This window comes from Chiloscyllium plagiosum, unplaced genomic scaffold, assembly GCF_037043375.1.
Source record: "Chiloscyllium plagiosum isolate Xiang-an unplaced genomic scaffold, Cpla_swu_hap1 HiC_scaffold_19, whole genome shotgun sequence".
NCBI classification, from domain to species: Eukaryota; Metazoa; Chordata; class Chondrichthyes; order Orectolobiformes; family Hemiscylliidae; genus Chiloscyllium; species Chiloscyllium plagiosum.
In genome coordinates, this window is record NW_028270157.1 from 27,655,310 (window position 1) to 27,670,435 (window position 15,126).

Below are 15,126 nucleotides of genomic sequence, written 5' to 3' on the forward strand. Positions count from 1 at the left end.
GGTATTAGGTTACCTTCAGGCGTTTTTTCAGGAAAAAAAAGAGACACAGTCAATCTTTTCCTGATATCTATGTCCACACATTCCCAGAAAAATCCTTGTAAAATCTTTTCCCCATTGTCTGTATATCCTTATGGAGCATTAAGATTAGGTTCCCTACAGTATGGAAACAGGCCCTTCAGCCCAAAAGATCCACACTGGCAATCCAAAGAGTAACCCATGCAGACCCATTCCCCAACTTTTACCTCTGACTAACACACCTAACACCAGGAGCAATTTAGCATGTCCAGTTCATCTGACCAGAACATCCTTGGACTGTAGGAGGAAACTCATACAGACAGTCACCTGAAGCTGGAATTGAACCTAGGTCCCTGGTGCTGTGAGGCAGCAGTACTAGCTACCGAGCCACCATACCACCCCATTAAGAACTGCATGCAGTGATCTACATGTTGTTTAACCAAATTGGTATGTGCTTAACATCATTTTCTGGCTGATCAATTCAATCCCTCTGGAAATAAAACCTCGTGCTCTGATTGTTTTTCTTTTTTATGATCTTGCTAACATATGGGGTAATTTTCAGTGACTCATGCATTTGTATTCTGAGTCTGCTTTGTTCCTTTATTCCATCTAGATGTGTGTCTTCTGAGCAACCTCATTATTCTTCCTACCCAAAATATAATGGTTACATTTCTACATGGTGAATTTAAATTGCCAAATCTTTGCCCATTACTGTCTCCCTGCAATTTGTTAAAGTTCTTCTTAGTGTTGACGGTGCTCCCAAACTGGAGTCATTCACAAATTTAAAAATATTATTTTTAAATCCAAAATCCATATGCTCTATATAAATAAAATTGTCTATTTTCTGAAATAACAGCATGATATTAATAACGAAACCCATATCAGCCTGAAAATATTTTAATCAATTTGTTGTACCATATTTTGGAAAATCATTTAAGCTATTTCATACAAGAACATATCAAGTACCCGAAGCAATCTCAGAAATCCAATTAAACACTATCCCTGACTCAGCAGAGGTTTAGAAACATGATCTCATTTTCATAATCCTCCATCCCAGTTGCAGAATAGAGCCTGAATGGCAATCTTCAACAGACAAAGAACAAGAATCATACCATGGTCCCGAGTTACTGTACGTGACTTCTCCTGCCTGAAATATTCCTCCCATAAAGTGACAGGAACACTGAGATCTAGAAGAGGCATATGGGATACACTGAGCTATTTTTATTATTTATTGACCATATAACAACATCATCATCTAAATATCAAGACAACAGTAAGTAGGCTTTAAGAAATTGTGTCCTCCAAGTTCTGAAAAATTCCAATTTACTCTTTAAGGCAAGAATATTAGTCATTCTGGAGAAGGAACAATGGCTCATGTTTTCACACTTAAAATAAATTCTTTGGTTAAGATTAATACCAGATCCACAAATGTGGGTCATGTGAAGCTGTTTTCATGCAGTAAAATAGAATTAACTGGAAAGAAATCCAACAGCCTTGTGGCGTGTGAAAAAGAATTAACATTTAAAGTCCTTCTCACCCTTTATTTTGGAATAGAAGAGTAATAACCAACTCAGAACGTAACCCTCCTTCTCTCATCATAAATACTACCAGTTCTGTTGAGATTGACATCGGAAGACAGTACATCATAGCATGTGCCAGGTTTCATGGTTTGTGCCAGATCGCAGCATGGGGAATGCCAAGTCCCAACATGGTGAGTGCTAGGTCCCACAATGTGGAGTGCAAAGTTCCATCATGGCCTGTGCAGGTTCCACCATGAAGAGTGCCAAGTCCCACCATGGTCTGAGCCAAGTCCCCAGCATGGCCTGTGCCAAGTCCCATGCGGCCTGTGCCAAGTCCCACTATGGAAAGTGGCAACTCCCAACATGGTCTGTGCCAAGTCCCACTATGGAAAGTGCCAAGTCCCACCATGGCCTGAGACAAGTCCCCATCATGGATGGTGCCAAGCCCCACCATTATTTATGGCCTGAGCCAAGTCCCACCATGGTCTGGACCTTCACCTTGCAATGGATAAAATATTTGCATCAGCTGGATGAAAGTGGCCCTTAGGGCCTCAAAAGGCTGAAGTACGAGCAAACCCACCCAACACATCCCTGAAATATTGCAGGCAGATTGAGGAGGGTGTATATGCAGCAGGAAGATCACTCTGTGGATTTCATGTGGTGGACTAAGATAAAAGCCAGCTCAGTATTACAGGCATGGAACATTACTTCGATTTCCATTATGGGCTTTTGCAACCCAAAACCTTTCTAGAGTCTGGACTGTGATTGAGCCAGAAGGATTGAGTCATACAAAGAGATCAAACTGAAAATTTAAGAAGATATTTTCCTCAAAGACAAGGCAAAGGTTTGGCATTTAGCATCTTTCTGATCTCCAGGAAGATTCCCAAATGTTGGTAAACTGACACGATGTTTTCAGGACTGTTTGTATGTAAAGGTAAAATCACTTTAGCCTGACCAGACCCTAGGGCTGCTCTCTCATTAGAGAGAGATGGCTGGTGGTAATTTAATTTGAAGATCACCATGCCTCAGACAAGGGCAGAGGCTGAGGAGCAGAAGCCTTCACAATAACCTTATCCAGTGCAGGAACTGAACTCATGCTGTTGGCATCACAAGCTTGCTTAATGTTTAGACAGGTTTCGTTTTTGATGTGACTGCAGTCTCCAGACAAAAATGAGATAATAGACAAAAGGTGATGAAGTAAATGTGATAAAATAGTTCAGTTTATTGCTGAGCAGACCTGATGAGCTGGGATTAAATAGAGCCAAAACAAACTTACTGCACGACACAGCGACGCAATATCTCATCATAGAATGTTCCATTGGGGCAGTTGCAGCCTTCCGCACAATCATCACCACAAACTTCATTTACAGAAAGTGACTGGCAAGTCCGCCCACAAGAGGAGGAACAAATATGGTATAACATATTAGCTGGGCAGATGATACCTGTATAGCAGAATAATGTCAAGCTGAATTTTATCAAAAGCACTGACAAAATAAACTTATCCTGTACATGACAACAGCAACTTACATTTTTATATGGCCTTTATAATAATAAAACATCCCAAGTGCTTCATCAGAGAATTATAAAACAAAATATGACACCAGATCATAAAAAGAGACATTAGGTATATTGCTAAAAGAAGAGACAGGTTTGAAGAGGCTTAGAGGGAGAAAAAAAGGAAGAGAAGTGGAGAGGTACAGAAAGGGAATTCCAGAGTTTAGGGCCTGGGCAACTGAAGGCAAAGTGCATTAAAATTGGAAATGCATAAGAGATCAAAATTAGAGGCAGATGGTTATTTTGGAGAGTTGAGCAAATGGAGGAGATTACAAAAATGGTGTCTAATGCTTTGAAAACAAGGATGAGAATTATTTAATCAAGACATTATTCGACCAGGAGCCAATACAGTTCAGTTCACACTTGGGGTTTAATTATGCAGATTGTCTCTGCAGGTAATGGCCCATCTCCGTAAGATTGCCCAGAGGCAGGAATATGTCAGCCCACTGCCCAATGCAACTTCGAAGAAATTCATTCTCTGGCCCATCCTCAAGCCTGTCTCCTGCTGCCCACTTTCATAGGACTGGGAAGAATCTGTACTCAATGTGTCAATTAAATTTCAATTCATGTCAGAATTCTACTGAGTTTGAGAGAAGATTTGTAGCTCGGGTGCTCATTGTTGTGGTTCTGTTAGCCGAGCTGGGAATTTGTGTGGCCGACGTTTTGTCCCCTGTCTAGGTGACATCCTCAGTGCTTGGGAGCCTCCTGTGAAGCGCTTCTGTGATGTTTCCTCCGGCACTGATAGTGGTTTGTATCTGCCGCTTCCGGTTGTCAGTTCCAGCTGCCCATTGCAGTGGTCGGTATATTGGGTCCAGGTTGATGTGCTTATTGATTGATTCGGTGGATGAGTGCCATGCCTCGAGGAATTCCCTGGCTGTTCTCTGTTTGGCTTGTCCTATAATAGTAGTGTTGTCCCAGTCGAATTCATGTTGCTTGTCATCTGCGTGTATGGCTACTAAGGATAACTGGTCATTTCGTTTCGTGGCTAGTTGGTGTTCATGGATGCGGATAGTTAGTTGTCTTCCTGTTTGTCCTATGTAGTGTTTTGTGCAGTCCTTGCATGGGATTTTGTACACTTCATTGGTTTTGCTCATGCTGGGTATCAGGTCCTTCGTTCTGGTGAGTTGTTGTCTGAGAGTGGCTGTTGGTTTGTGTGCTGTTATGAGTCCTAGTGGTCGCAATAGTCTGGCTATCAGTTCTGAAATGCTCTTGATGTATGGTAATGTGGCTAGTCCTTTGGGTTGCAGCATGTCCTCGTTCCATTGTCTTTTCCTTAGGCATCTGTTGATGAAATTGCGCAGGTATCCGTTTTTGGCGAATACATTGTAGAGGTGTTCTTCTTCCTCTTTTTGCAGTTCTGGTGTACTGCAGTGTGTTGTAGCCCTTTTGAACAGTGTCTTGATGCAACTTCATTTGTTTGTGTTGGGGTGGTTGCTTTCGTAGTTCAGGACTTGGTCAGCGTGTGTGGCTTTCCTGTATACCTTTGTGATGAATTCTCCGTTCAGTGTTCTCTGTACCATCACGTCTAGGAATGGGAGTTGGTTGTCCATTTCTTCCTCTCTAGTGAATCAGATTCCTGTGAGTGTGGTGTTGATGATCTGGTGTGTGTTCTCTATTTCTGTGTTTTTAATGATTACAAAGGTGTCATCAAAAGCAACAACACCCCCAGATTCTATGGACTACCTAAAGTGCACAAACCAGATATCGCACTCAGACCCGTGGTATCACTACCAGGGACAGCATCACACAAACTGGTTAGAGAACTACAGCAGAAACTGAAACACCTGATCAGCGGATTCAGACACTCTATACAGTCAACACAGGAATTCTTGGACATCATCAGAAATATACACATTAACAAGGAAGAAACTATGGTCTCATTCGATGTAACGGCACTGTTCACCTCTATCGACAAAATCCTAGCCAGAGAAACAATAGCTGGACATACAGAACAGACAACAAGACGGTGAACCTATCAACAAATACAGCATACTCAAACTACTGGACCTGTGCCTCACAACACACTTCACATTCAACAACTAAATATATGAACAAATCAACGGCACACCCCGTGAGCTCACCCATCTCTGGACTCATAGCAGAAGCGGTAATGCAAAGATTAGAACAAACAGTCTTACCGCAAATACAACCCAAACTCTGGGTCAGATATGTAGATGGACAAACAGGAAGACAGCTAACAATCCGCATCCATGAATACCAACTAGCCACGAAACGACATGACCAGCTATCCTTAGTAGCCACACATGCAGATGACAAGCAACATGAGTTTGACTGGGACAATACTAATATTATAGGACAAGCCAAACAGCGAACAGCCAGGGAATTCCTCGAGGCATGGCACTCATCCACAGATTCAATCAATAAGCACATCGACCTGGACCCAATATACTGACCACTGCAACGGACAGCTGGAACTGACAACCGGAAGCGGCAGATACAAACCACTATAAGTGCCGGAGGAAACATCACAGAAGCGCTTCACAGGAGGCTCCCAAGCACTGAGGATGTCACCTACACAGGGGACGAAATGTCTGCAACAGAAATTCCCAGCTCGGCGAACAGAACCACGACAGAATTCTATTGAAGAGAACATTGGAAATAACTCATCCTTGAGCCTTCTTATCAGCCTGATAGTGGCCAATTGAAAGAAACACAGGCCTAGAAGAATGAGAGGCAGTAAGACTTTTTGCCTGGGTTACATTAATTAAACAAAACAGGGAAGTTGGAAAACAGCAAACAAGAAAAGAATTTGTCTTTTTTAGCTGACCATGAAAAACTATGATTATCTTTAATTCTATGATTTTGATTGATAATTTATAAATGCAAAAAATATTAACAGGACATTTTACTCAGTCCAACTGTGTACAAAATTATAGCTACATTTGCAGTCATAAAGTCTGTAAACTAACTGTGTCTTCAATGGAAAGTATGCATTTTTGTTCACAAGTTTGAACACTATACAGCTGCAATACAGAATTTTCCCCTATTAGTACACCCCTTTATTGGCAGTTTAGCTGCTCTGAGTAGTGTGAATTAAATATTCACTCACCTTTCATTCTGTAAAATTTAGTAACTCATCCACAAAAAAACACATTAACATCCTGATTTTTATATGTTTTCAATGGAGAAGTTAACTATATGTTTACAAAAGAGGAAAATATGCCCCAAACTTTAGATCCTTTGCCAATATTAATTGTAACTTTAACAAATAATTTGTAAATTTCAGAAGGTCAAAGCAGTTTTATGAAGATCAGAATAATGGTGAACTTTTTTAACTAATAGCAACTCCTCAAAAAATAGCTGCAATAATCAAAAGCATCTTAAATCTGGTACATTTTCTCAGTCCTATAAATCAAGTGCATCAGTAAAACTTTCCCCATGTTTTATTTTTACCTCCTCAGTTTTATTCTATTCTTTCCCTTTTTGAGTCACATACAATGTCCATACCACAATTTTCCACATCAGCTTCAGTGCTGTGATTAGCCAACTGGAGAAGCATTTCAAGGGAAGCTGAGAGATTCAGTTTCTCTCTCCCAATTATTGTTGATGCTCCAGTTGGCAGTTCGTTGGTGAGCTGGGAATAAAATTAGCTTCTAACTCATCCAGGTGAATTAAGTAACCCTCAGTCAATTTTGAACTGACTTGGTGTCAGTTCTACCTTGGTGTTGAGGACACCATATGAGATATTCAACTTTTAGAAAGTAACACATAGCAAAGATCAGTTTTAATGATAATGCTTTTTTATCGCATCTATCTCAGAGTCAGAGAGTCTGCACATAAACAGACCCTTCGATCCAACTTGTACATGCCAACCAGATATCCAAAACCTAACAAATCCCATTTTTGTTATGGTAAATTCACCCTTAACAACTTACCACAATCTGATGCCTCTGATCTGAAGTCAATGTGAACCTTGTGTTTGGCACAAAGATAAGCATAGTGTGCAAGGGCTGTACACATGCATAAACTACCACATTTGCAAGCATCATAGCGACACTGCTGATAATAAGGGCTGGGATTCACAAATGAATGGCACGGTGCAAAGAGTTCTTGATTGAGAATGTCACACATCGTTGATGAATATAAAGCTGTATGTGAAAATAAGGCAGAAAAAGACTTTAATGTACAGTATCTAAGTAATAATAAATTTACTAACAGAAATGTGTAAGTGAAGAAATATACCACAACATGCATCAATTAAAATTGGATACCATTCTGTTGATTAGTATCACAGGGATCAACCAAGGGGATATTTATTGGAGTTACACAAGCTGATGAAATCTTCCATGCATTGGCATGTAACTGTGGAGTACCTTCAATCATACCTACAGGGGAACTAGAAGTGAAAAGGAAAGAATTACAAATGTATTCTGCAAAGCTTTCCTTAAGCAACAAGTACAGCATAAGACACTCGACACAACTAATTCAGTATATCTTACAGCCGCAGAGACTAAGTCACACTTCACATCCAACAATGTTTCATGCAATTCTGAATATAATATAATGCCCAATTGCTCCATATGCCTAATGACATGCCTAATATCGCAATTTGCATACTTCCCACTAATACTATTTTCATGGATCATGTTTTCTATTTTCACAATAATCTTAGGAGGCCATATAATATAACTATCCTTCAATAATGCCCTGCAACATCATTCCCAGTGTGCCCTGCCACCAGAAGATTTGTCACAGATCTTAAAACTGTCAATCTCAGCACCATCCTTCACCCAGCTCTGTGGAGTCCGAATGGAATGGTGACAGTAATCAAGAGGAAGTCCCACTTCAGCGAATGGTCACCAGCACCAGTAATAGTGCTCTCTACTGAGGAGGGGAGAAGCACTCAACCCACAGTACAATTTAAAATATGGTCAAAGATAAGTTTTTCTTAAAAAAAGTAAAATCACTGCTGATGGAAGGAAAACCTCTCTGACAAAAGTGGTGGACCTGCAGTGGCTATTGGTGGACCCCGATTTGCTTAGTGATGCCACTTCCACTTAGTTGACAGCCTCCACACCTGTTTGAGAGGGGAGGTCGATCCGCAATCAACAAAAAGTTGATATCCTGATAAAAGGCCTTTGTTCAAATCAGCTTCCTGCCCCCTAGTGGTGAGAAGCCAGAACATAGAACATTACAGTGCAGTACAAGCCCTTCGGCCCTCGATGTTGCGCCGCCCTGTGAAACCAATTTGAAGGTTAATGTTAGGGGATAGGACTCACCCCACATTGCTATCCTCTCAATTTTACTGACTGGACTTCCACCTTGTGTGTGTCAAGTATATACGAACTGGATGGTCAAGAATATAATAAGACATAATTAATTTTTTTGTTTGTCAGCTTATTCAGAGGATCCATCCTTAGAGATCGCTGCCTCATAATTACATGGCAGAGTCTCGAGATGGAATACCAGCTCTCTGAATACTGCCAGTATTGTCAACAGAGGGGAACTCCAGCATGAGGCAATTGTGTTCCAAATTCTGGTCAGATCCTGGTAAAAGTTAGCCATCTCCCCTAAGGCTTTCTGAAGATCTGACTGTTCCAAGACCAACCATTACTGAAACTGTGAACCTTGCTGATATTTGACCTTCTCAGCAATGTTATTACACACTTCAGGAGTAGATGGGACTTGAACCCATGTCTTCTTGCTCAGAGAAAGGGCCATTGCCACTGCACCATAAAGGCTCCTCATTATATATGTGATCCTGGATATTTTCTGATCAATATTTTCCAACATACAGCAACATACTTTTCAAGCAGGTGGAACTTGAACTGGGCATCCTGGCTCAGAGATAGGGACACTACCACTACATAACAGGAATCCATATGTGATCACAGTCTTTAATCAAACAATGCTTATCACTTGGGTATCTTTAACAACAAAATCAATTGAAAGAAAACAATGCAGGCCTCTAAAATTCTTGCCATAGCTTTGACTGATAGTTACCTAGAATGTACTGTGAATCCTACTGAAAGGAATATTCATCATGGAACAAAAAAAGACTGTCCTGGAACTGACATCAACTAAAAATCTACAAACTATTTGTGTCTACAAAGCTTTAAAACTACACTAGACAGTATTTTTACAGATAGCCAGTTACATAACAGCATAGTAACTCATTGACTGTCTGTGTGGGATTTGCACATTTGCCCTGTGTCTGAGTGGGTTTCCTCCCACAGTGCAAAGATGTATGGGTTAGGTGAATTGGCCATGCTAAATTACCTTTGTGTCCTGCAGTCTAAGTCGATTAGCTGTGCGAAATATAGGGATATAGAGGAGGGGGGGATCCTGGGTGGGATGCTGTTTGCAAGCTCAGTGTGCACTCAATGGGCCGAATTGCCAGCCTCCACAGTGTAGGGTTTCTTGATAATACACTATGACAAATCATATCAAGTATATAATATCATGTGCTCAGACCATTTTCATAATTAGAAACCAAATCAGAGACAGATACATTGGTTAACTTTTATGCAAAAGGTGAATCTTTATAAGAGCAGTAGAGACTCACAGGAAGTCATCTCGTAAGTTTCCATTGTATGTTCCACATAGGCCCACTGTGTTTCCTCTCCAACAATTATCAAGCTGGAGATATAACCTTCCACCTTCTTTATCAAACTGCATCGAGAGACCAAAGTTTGTTTTCACTTGCAGAAATATAGATGATAATCTACGTATTTCAAATATTCCTGCAAGTAACAAGATCTGGAATTAACAAAATACTCGAGCTAAAAATGCATATTCCACGAGAATGTTATATCTACACAATAGTAAACAAAATCAATTATACATTATGTTGTAAAAATATTTTAGCAATCTAAGGTAAAGTATCAAGACAGCATTATTATGTGCAGCTTAATTAAGCTATCTTGTCTGAAAACAGATCTAATTTTATGGGCAGAGGAGTTTAAAATGGCAACTGCTACTATTATGTTAAGAGAGTTCTCATACTTGGATATTAACCAACAATTCAGAAATGTTTGTTGTGGAAAATTGTTCAAAACAACCGTGATAGAACAGAGACTCTTGAGGTTATGTACACTAAAATGGACATATGAAACTTATTATAATTGACACATAAATATAACTTCTCTGTTCATTTTCTCACATTCTCGTACACTGTGTCAATTTGCAATGGTGTGGAAAGCATGGGTGGTGCCTGCCTAAAACAGGCAAGTGCTTAATGTAAATAATAATTTAGAGAAAGGGGACATACAGCATACAATGTTTCAATGTGTTGTCTTGCGTGGAATATTCATTCCAAGTTACACCGCAGTGACAGGACATCAAAAGCATTCCAATATGATCAACAGTTAGTGTATAATGACTATAATTACTAAAGTGTATTATCCATGTCAACAGCTCTTGAACATGCAATAATGCAATGCAACCATAATCAGAGGGGCATTATGAATCTATAATCTACTACAATTAGGCCTTTAGTCATTATGAAAGATATGGGGGTTGAAGCTAATATACTACTAGGTGAATACTGGAGTTGAGCTGCTAGCAGGAAGGATAAAGGGGCAAATTTGGAAACAGGTTAATTGGATGTTTGGGCAAGAAAATGGCAGATGCAGCATAAGTGTATGAAATTATTCACTTTAATAAGAAAATTTAAAAGCAGAATGTTTCTTTAGTGATACAAAACTTGGAAATTTTTGGTTATCCTAAGAAGCATAGATAGGGTGAATAGTCAAGGTCTTTTCACCAGGGTGGGGGAGTCCAAAACTAGAGGGCATAGGTTTAAGGTGAGAGGGGAAAGATATGAAAGGGGCAACGTTTTCATATAGAGGGTGGTGCATGTATGGAATGAGCTGCCAGAGGAAGTGATGGAGGCTGGTAAAATTACAATATTTAAATTGCACCTGGATGGATATTTGAATGGGAAGGATTTAGAGGGATATGAGCCAAATGCTGGCAAAAGGGATGAGATTAATTTAGAATATCTGGTGGCCATGGACAAATTGGACCAAAGGATCTGTTTCTGTCCTGTACATCTCTATGACACTATGATTCAGAAGGACCAGGACATGCTTGTGCAAAAATAACAAATAGATAACAACAAGCAATTAGGAAGGCAAATGATATGTGAGTTTTTGTAACAAAAGGAAGTACAAGGTAAGGATGTATAGCTGCTATTATATTGATCATTGGTGAGACCACTCCTGGAGTATTCGATTTGGTCCTCCTGAGCCAAGGAAGCACATATCTGTCTTGGACATTACTAGACTGATGTCTAGAAGAAGGGAATTGTTTCATGAGTAAAGGCCAAGCATATATTATGGCAAGTTTAGAAAAATGAGAGGTGATCTAGCTGAAATATAAATTCTCAGGGAGCATGACAGTTTAGATGCTAAGAAAATGTTTTCCATGTTGAGGAAATTTAGAACATAGCATCACAGCATAAAAATAAAGGGTCAGCTGTTTAGGACTGAGAAACAAAGAAGTGTTTTGTTCAAAGGGTAATGAATCTTCAAAATTCTCTACAAAGGAGAGTTGTGCCTTCTCAATTATTGACTACGTTCAGGATACTGTGTATGCGAAGTATGCCAGAAGAGTGGAGTTGAAATAAAAGATCAATCATGATTTTACTGAATGATAGAACAGGTTAGGAGGGCCCAATTGCCTACTCGCTCTAATTTCTTCTATTCTAGGGAACGTGGTGTAAGTTTAAGTTGGAAGAATGAAATGATTGATCATAATATCATTAGGTTTAGGATCGTTGTTAAAGAGGGCAATGGCAAGGGAAAACGGAGCAAATTATCTACATGATTGATGATACTGAAATGGTACTTTTTCATTTTATCCCTTTCCACATCATTTTCCAGCATCTACAAATGCATTGAGAACTGGAACATATGTTCACTGAGCTTGAGAAATCTGGTAAAACAAAGATGTTCTCGCAAAAATGCTCTGAAATTGTTGTTTACAGTTGTGAATAATAACGATTATGGCACTTGACAGGCAAATTATTAGTTCAAAATCCCATCATTAAAGTTGTGAAACTGAATTCAATAAATTGAATTCAATAAGAGAAAGACAGCATGAAAGTTTCCAAATTTCTGTTAAAAATCTAAGCTCAATTGTACCCAGCAGGGAAGAAAAACTGCCACTCCTACTTCTACCGGTATATGGGTCTACTTCCAACTACTGTTCAATTTTTTGTATACTGCTAAAGAAAACACATACTATTGAAGCTTTACATTTTGCACTCATCTGGACAGATGTAAGAAAGCCAAATTTCAAAAGGAACAACAATTTATACTGCTTTGGAAAAGGGTGCTGATTGGTTGACATGTCAACTCTGATTGATGGAAGTATTGTAATGGGGAATGTGTCAGGGAGCTATTGTACTAAATGCATTTGTCAAATTCAAAAAAGGCACAATGCTGAGACAAATCTATTTTTTCTGCAGAGAACAGTAATATACTGCTTCTAGTAAGCATAAGTGCAAGCATATTGTAAGCCAAATTGATCATTTTAAGTTGGTTGGAAGCATAATTCTTCACACATTTGGGATTGTTCAAAGCGCACTGCTCAAATACAGTATCAGTTTTAACATGAGCCACTTTATAGTGAGTTTTAACAGTCCGCCTCAAATTACTGTGTAAATGGCATCTCAATAATTTAAGCAACAAGTGAAGTTAAACATTTCATGCTAGTCCTCTGCAACAGCAACACAGATAATACTATTCACTAACCAGATGCTGTTGTGAGCCATTAAACAATCAATTTGCAAAACAAATGAATCATGTGCAATATGAATTTCAGTGTCAGCACAATGCCTGAAACCCAGGACAGACATACATCAGAGCCCAGTAATTGGGACTCAGGGCTCAAAGGGACCCACTGTGCTCAGGTTGGGGTGTGGGGCTGCTGTTGTCAAACCTGGGCTGGTTTTCTAGGTCAGGAGCAGTAGTGTCATCCGTCATTTCTGTCCCTGCCATTGGCAGTGTCAAAAACATTAGATGTACATACTTATACTTGGTAGATCACATCAAACCATAAGATAGAGGAGCAGAATTAGGCCATTTAGCCCATCAAGTCTGCTTTGTATTCAATCATGGCGGATATGTTTCTGAACCCCATTCTCCTGCCTGCTCCCTATAACCCTTGATCCCATTACTAATCAAGAACCTACCCATCTCTGTTTTAAATACACTCAATGATTTGGCCTCTACAGCTTGAGAGTCGTGGCAATAAATTCCACAGATTAACCACCATCTGGCTGAAGAAATTCCTCATCAGTTCTAAAGGGTCGTCCTTTCTCTCTGAGGCTGTGCCCTTGGTTCTTAGTCTCTCAAACTCCTCTTCAGCTCCACTCTATCCAGACCTCCCAGTATTCTGTAAGTTTCAGTGAGATCCCACTGTCACCTTTCAAAACTCCACTGAGAACAGACGCAGAGTCCTCAACTAAATGCTTCTTCCCCAGGCTCAGTCTTGTGAATCTCTGTTGGACCCCATCCAAGGCCAGCAAATCCTTTCTTCGAAATGGGGCCCAAAACTGCTTACAATATTCCAAATGCAGTCTGATCAACATCTTATAAAGCTTCAGCAGTATATTTATGCTCTAGCTCTCTTAAAATGAATACCAACATTGCTTTTGCCTTCCGAACTACCAAGTGAACAAGTCTAACTTCAAGAGAATCCTGAACTATGATTTCAAGTCCCTCTGTGCTTCACATTACTGAAGTCTTACGCCATTTAGAAAATACTCCAAGACTCTATTCTCCCTAATAAAGTGCATAGCCTCATACTTTCCCACAGTGTATTCGGTCTGCCACTACTTTACCCATTATCCTAACCTATCCAAGTCCTGCTACAGCCTCCCTGACTCCACAACACCCCCTCCAGCTGCCTTTGTAACATCTTCAAACTTAGCAACAATGCCTTCATCCAGATTGCTAATTTATAATGTGCATAGCTGTGGTTTCAGCACAGACCCTTCAGAACTCCACTCGTCACCAGCTGCCATCCTGAAAAAGACTCCTTTATCCCTACTTTCTGCCCTCTGCCAGTCAGCCAATCCTCTATCCATGCCAGTCCATTGCCCCTAACACCATGGGTTGTTATCTTATTTAGCAGCCACTTATGTGGCACTTTGTCAAAGGGCTTCAGGAAATCCAAAGAGATCATGTCTACTGGTTGGCCTTTGTCCAAATTGCTCATGACCTTCTTTAAGCATTCTAACAGATTTGTTAGGCATGATCTCCCCTTGATGAAGCTGTGATCACTCAGCCCTATTTCATCAAGCATTCCCAAATACTTTGCAATCTCATCCTTAATAATGAACTCTAAAATCTTACCAATGACTGAGGTCAGGCTAACCAACCTATAGCTTCCTGTCTTCTGCCTCCCTCCCTTCTTAAACAGAAGTGTAGCATTAGCCATTTTCCAGTCCTCTGGGGCCCTCTCTGACTCCAGTGATCCCTGAAAGATCACCACCAATGCATCTACAATCTCCTCAGCTATCACATTCAGAACTCCAGGATGTACCCTACCCAGCCAAAATGATTTAGCCACCTAGGTAAAAACAATGACTGCAGATGCTGGAAACCAGATTCTAGATTAGGGTGGTGCTGGAAAAGCACAGCAGTTCAGGCAGCATCCGAGGAGCAGGAAAATCGACGTTTCGGACAAAAGCCCTTCATCAGGAATAGAGGGAGTCTATTCAGATGCTGCCTGAACTGCTGTGCTTTTCCAGCACCACTCTGATTTAGCCACCTTCAGATTCCCAGTCCTCTTTAGTGATATCCACAACACTCAACTCTCCCCCGGACTCCCTTGAAGTTCTGATATGCTGCTGGAATCTTCCACTGTGAAAACTGATGCAAAGTACCAATTCAGTTTTTTAAACATTTCCTTGTTCCCCATTACTACTTCTCTAGCCTCATTTTCTCATCGTCCAATGTCTACTTTTGCCTCTTTCTCTTACTTTTTAGGTATATATATATAAAAAAACTCTTGCAACCTTCTTATGTTTCACTAGCTAGCTTACTTTCATATTTCATTTTCTCCC

General features: G+C 40.1%; 1 protein-coding gene across 1 annotated transcript in view; it reads right to left on the minus strand.

Moving 5' to 3' along the window:
• Positions 1–15,126, minus strand: part of otogl (otogelin-like) — a 209,721-nt gene that overhangs the window by 161,145 nt on the left and 33,450 nt on the right. The window contains exons 13-17 of the mRNA XM_087997558.1: positions 9,616–9,793; positions 7,322–7,446; positions 6,986–7,198; positions 2,812–2,977; positions 1,087–1,202 (exon numbers count right to left, since the gene is read on the minus strand). Coding sequence (XP_087853684.1) covers positions 1,087–1,202; positions 2,812–2,977; positions 6,986–7,198; positions 7,322–7,446; positions 9,616–9,793 — 798 coding nt within the window. The remainder of the gene's footprint in view (positions 1–1,086; positions 1,203–2,811; positions 2,978–6,985; positions 7,199–7,321; positions 7,447–9,615; positions 9,794–15,126) is intronic.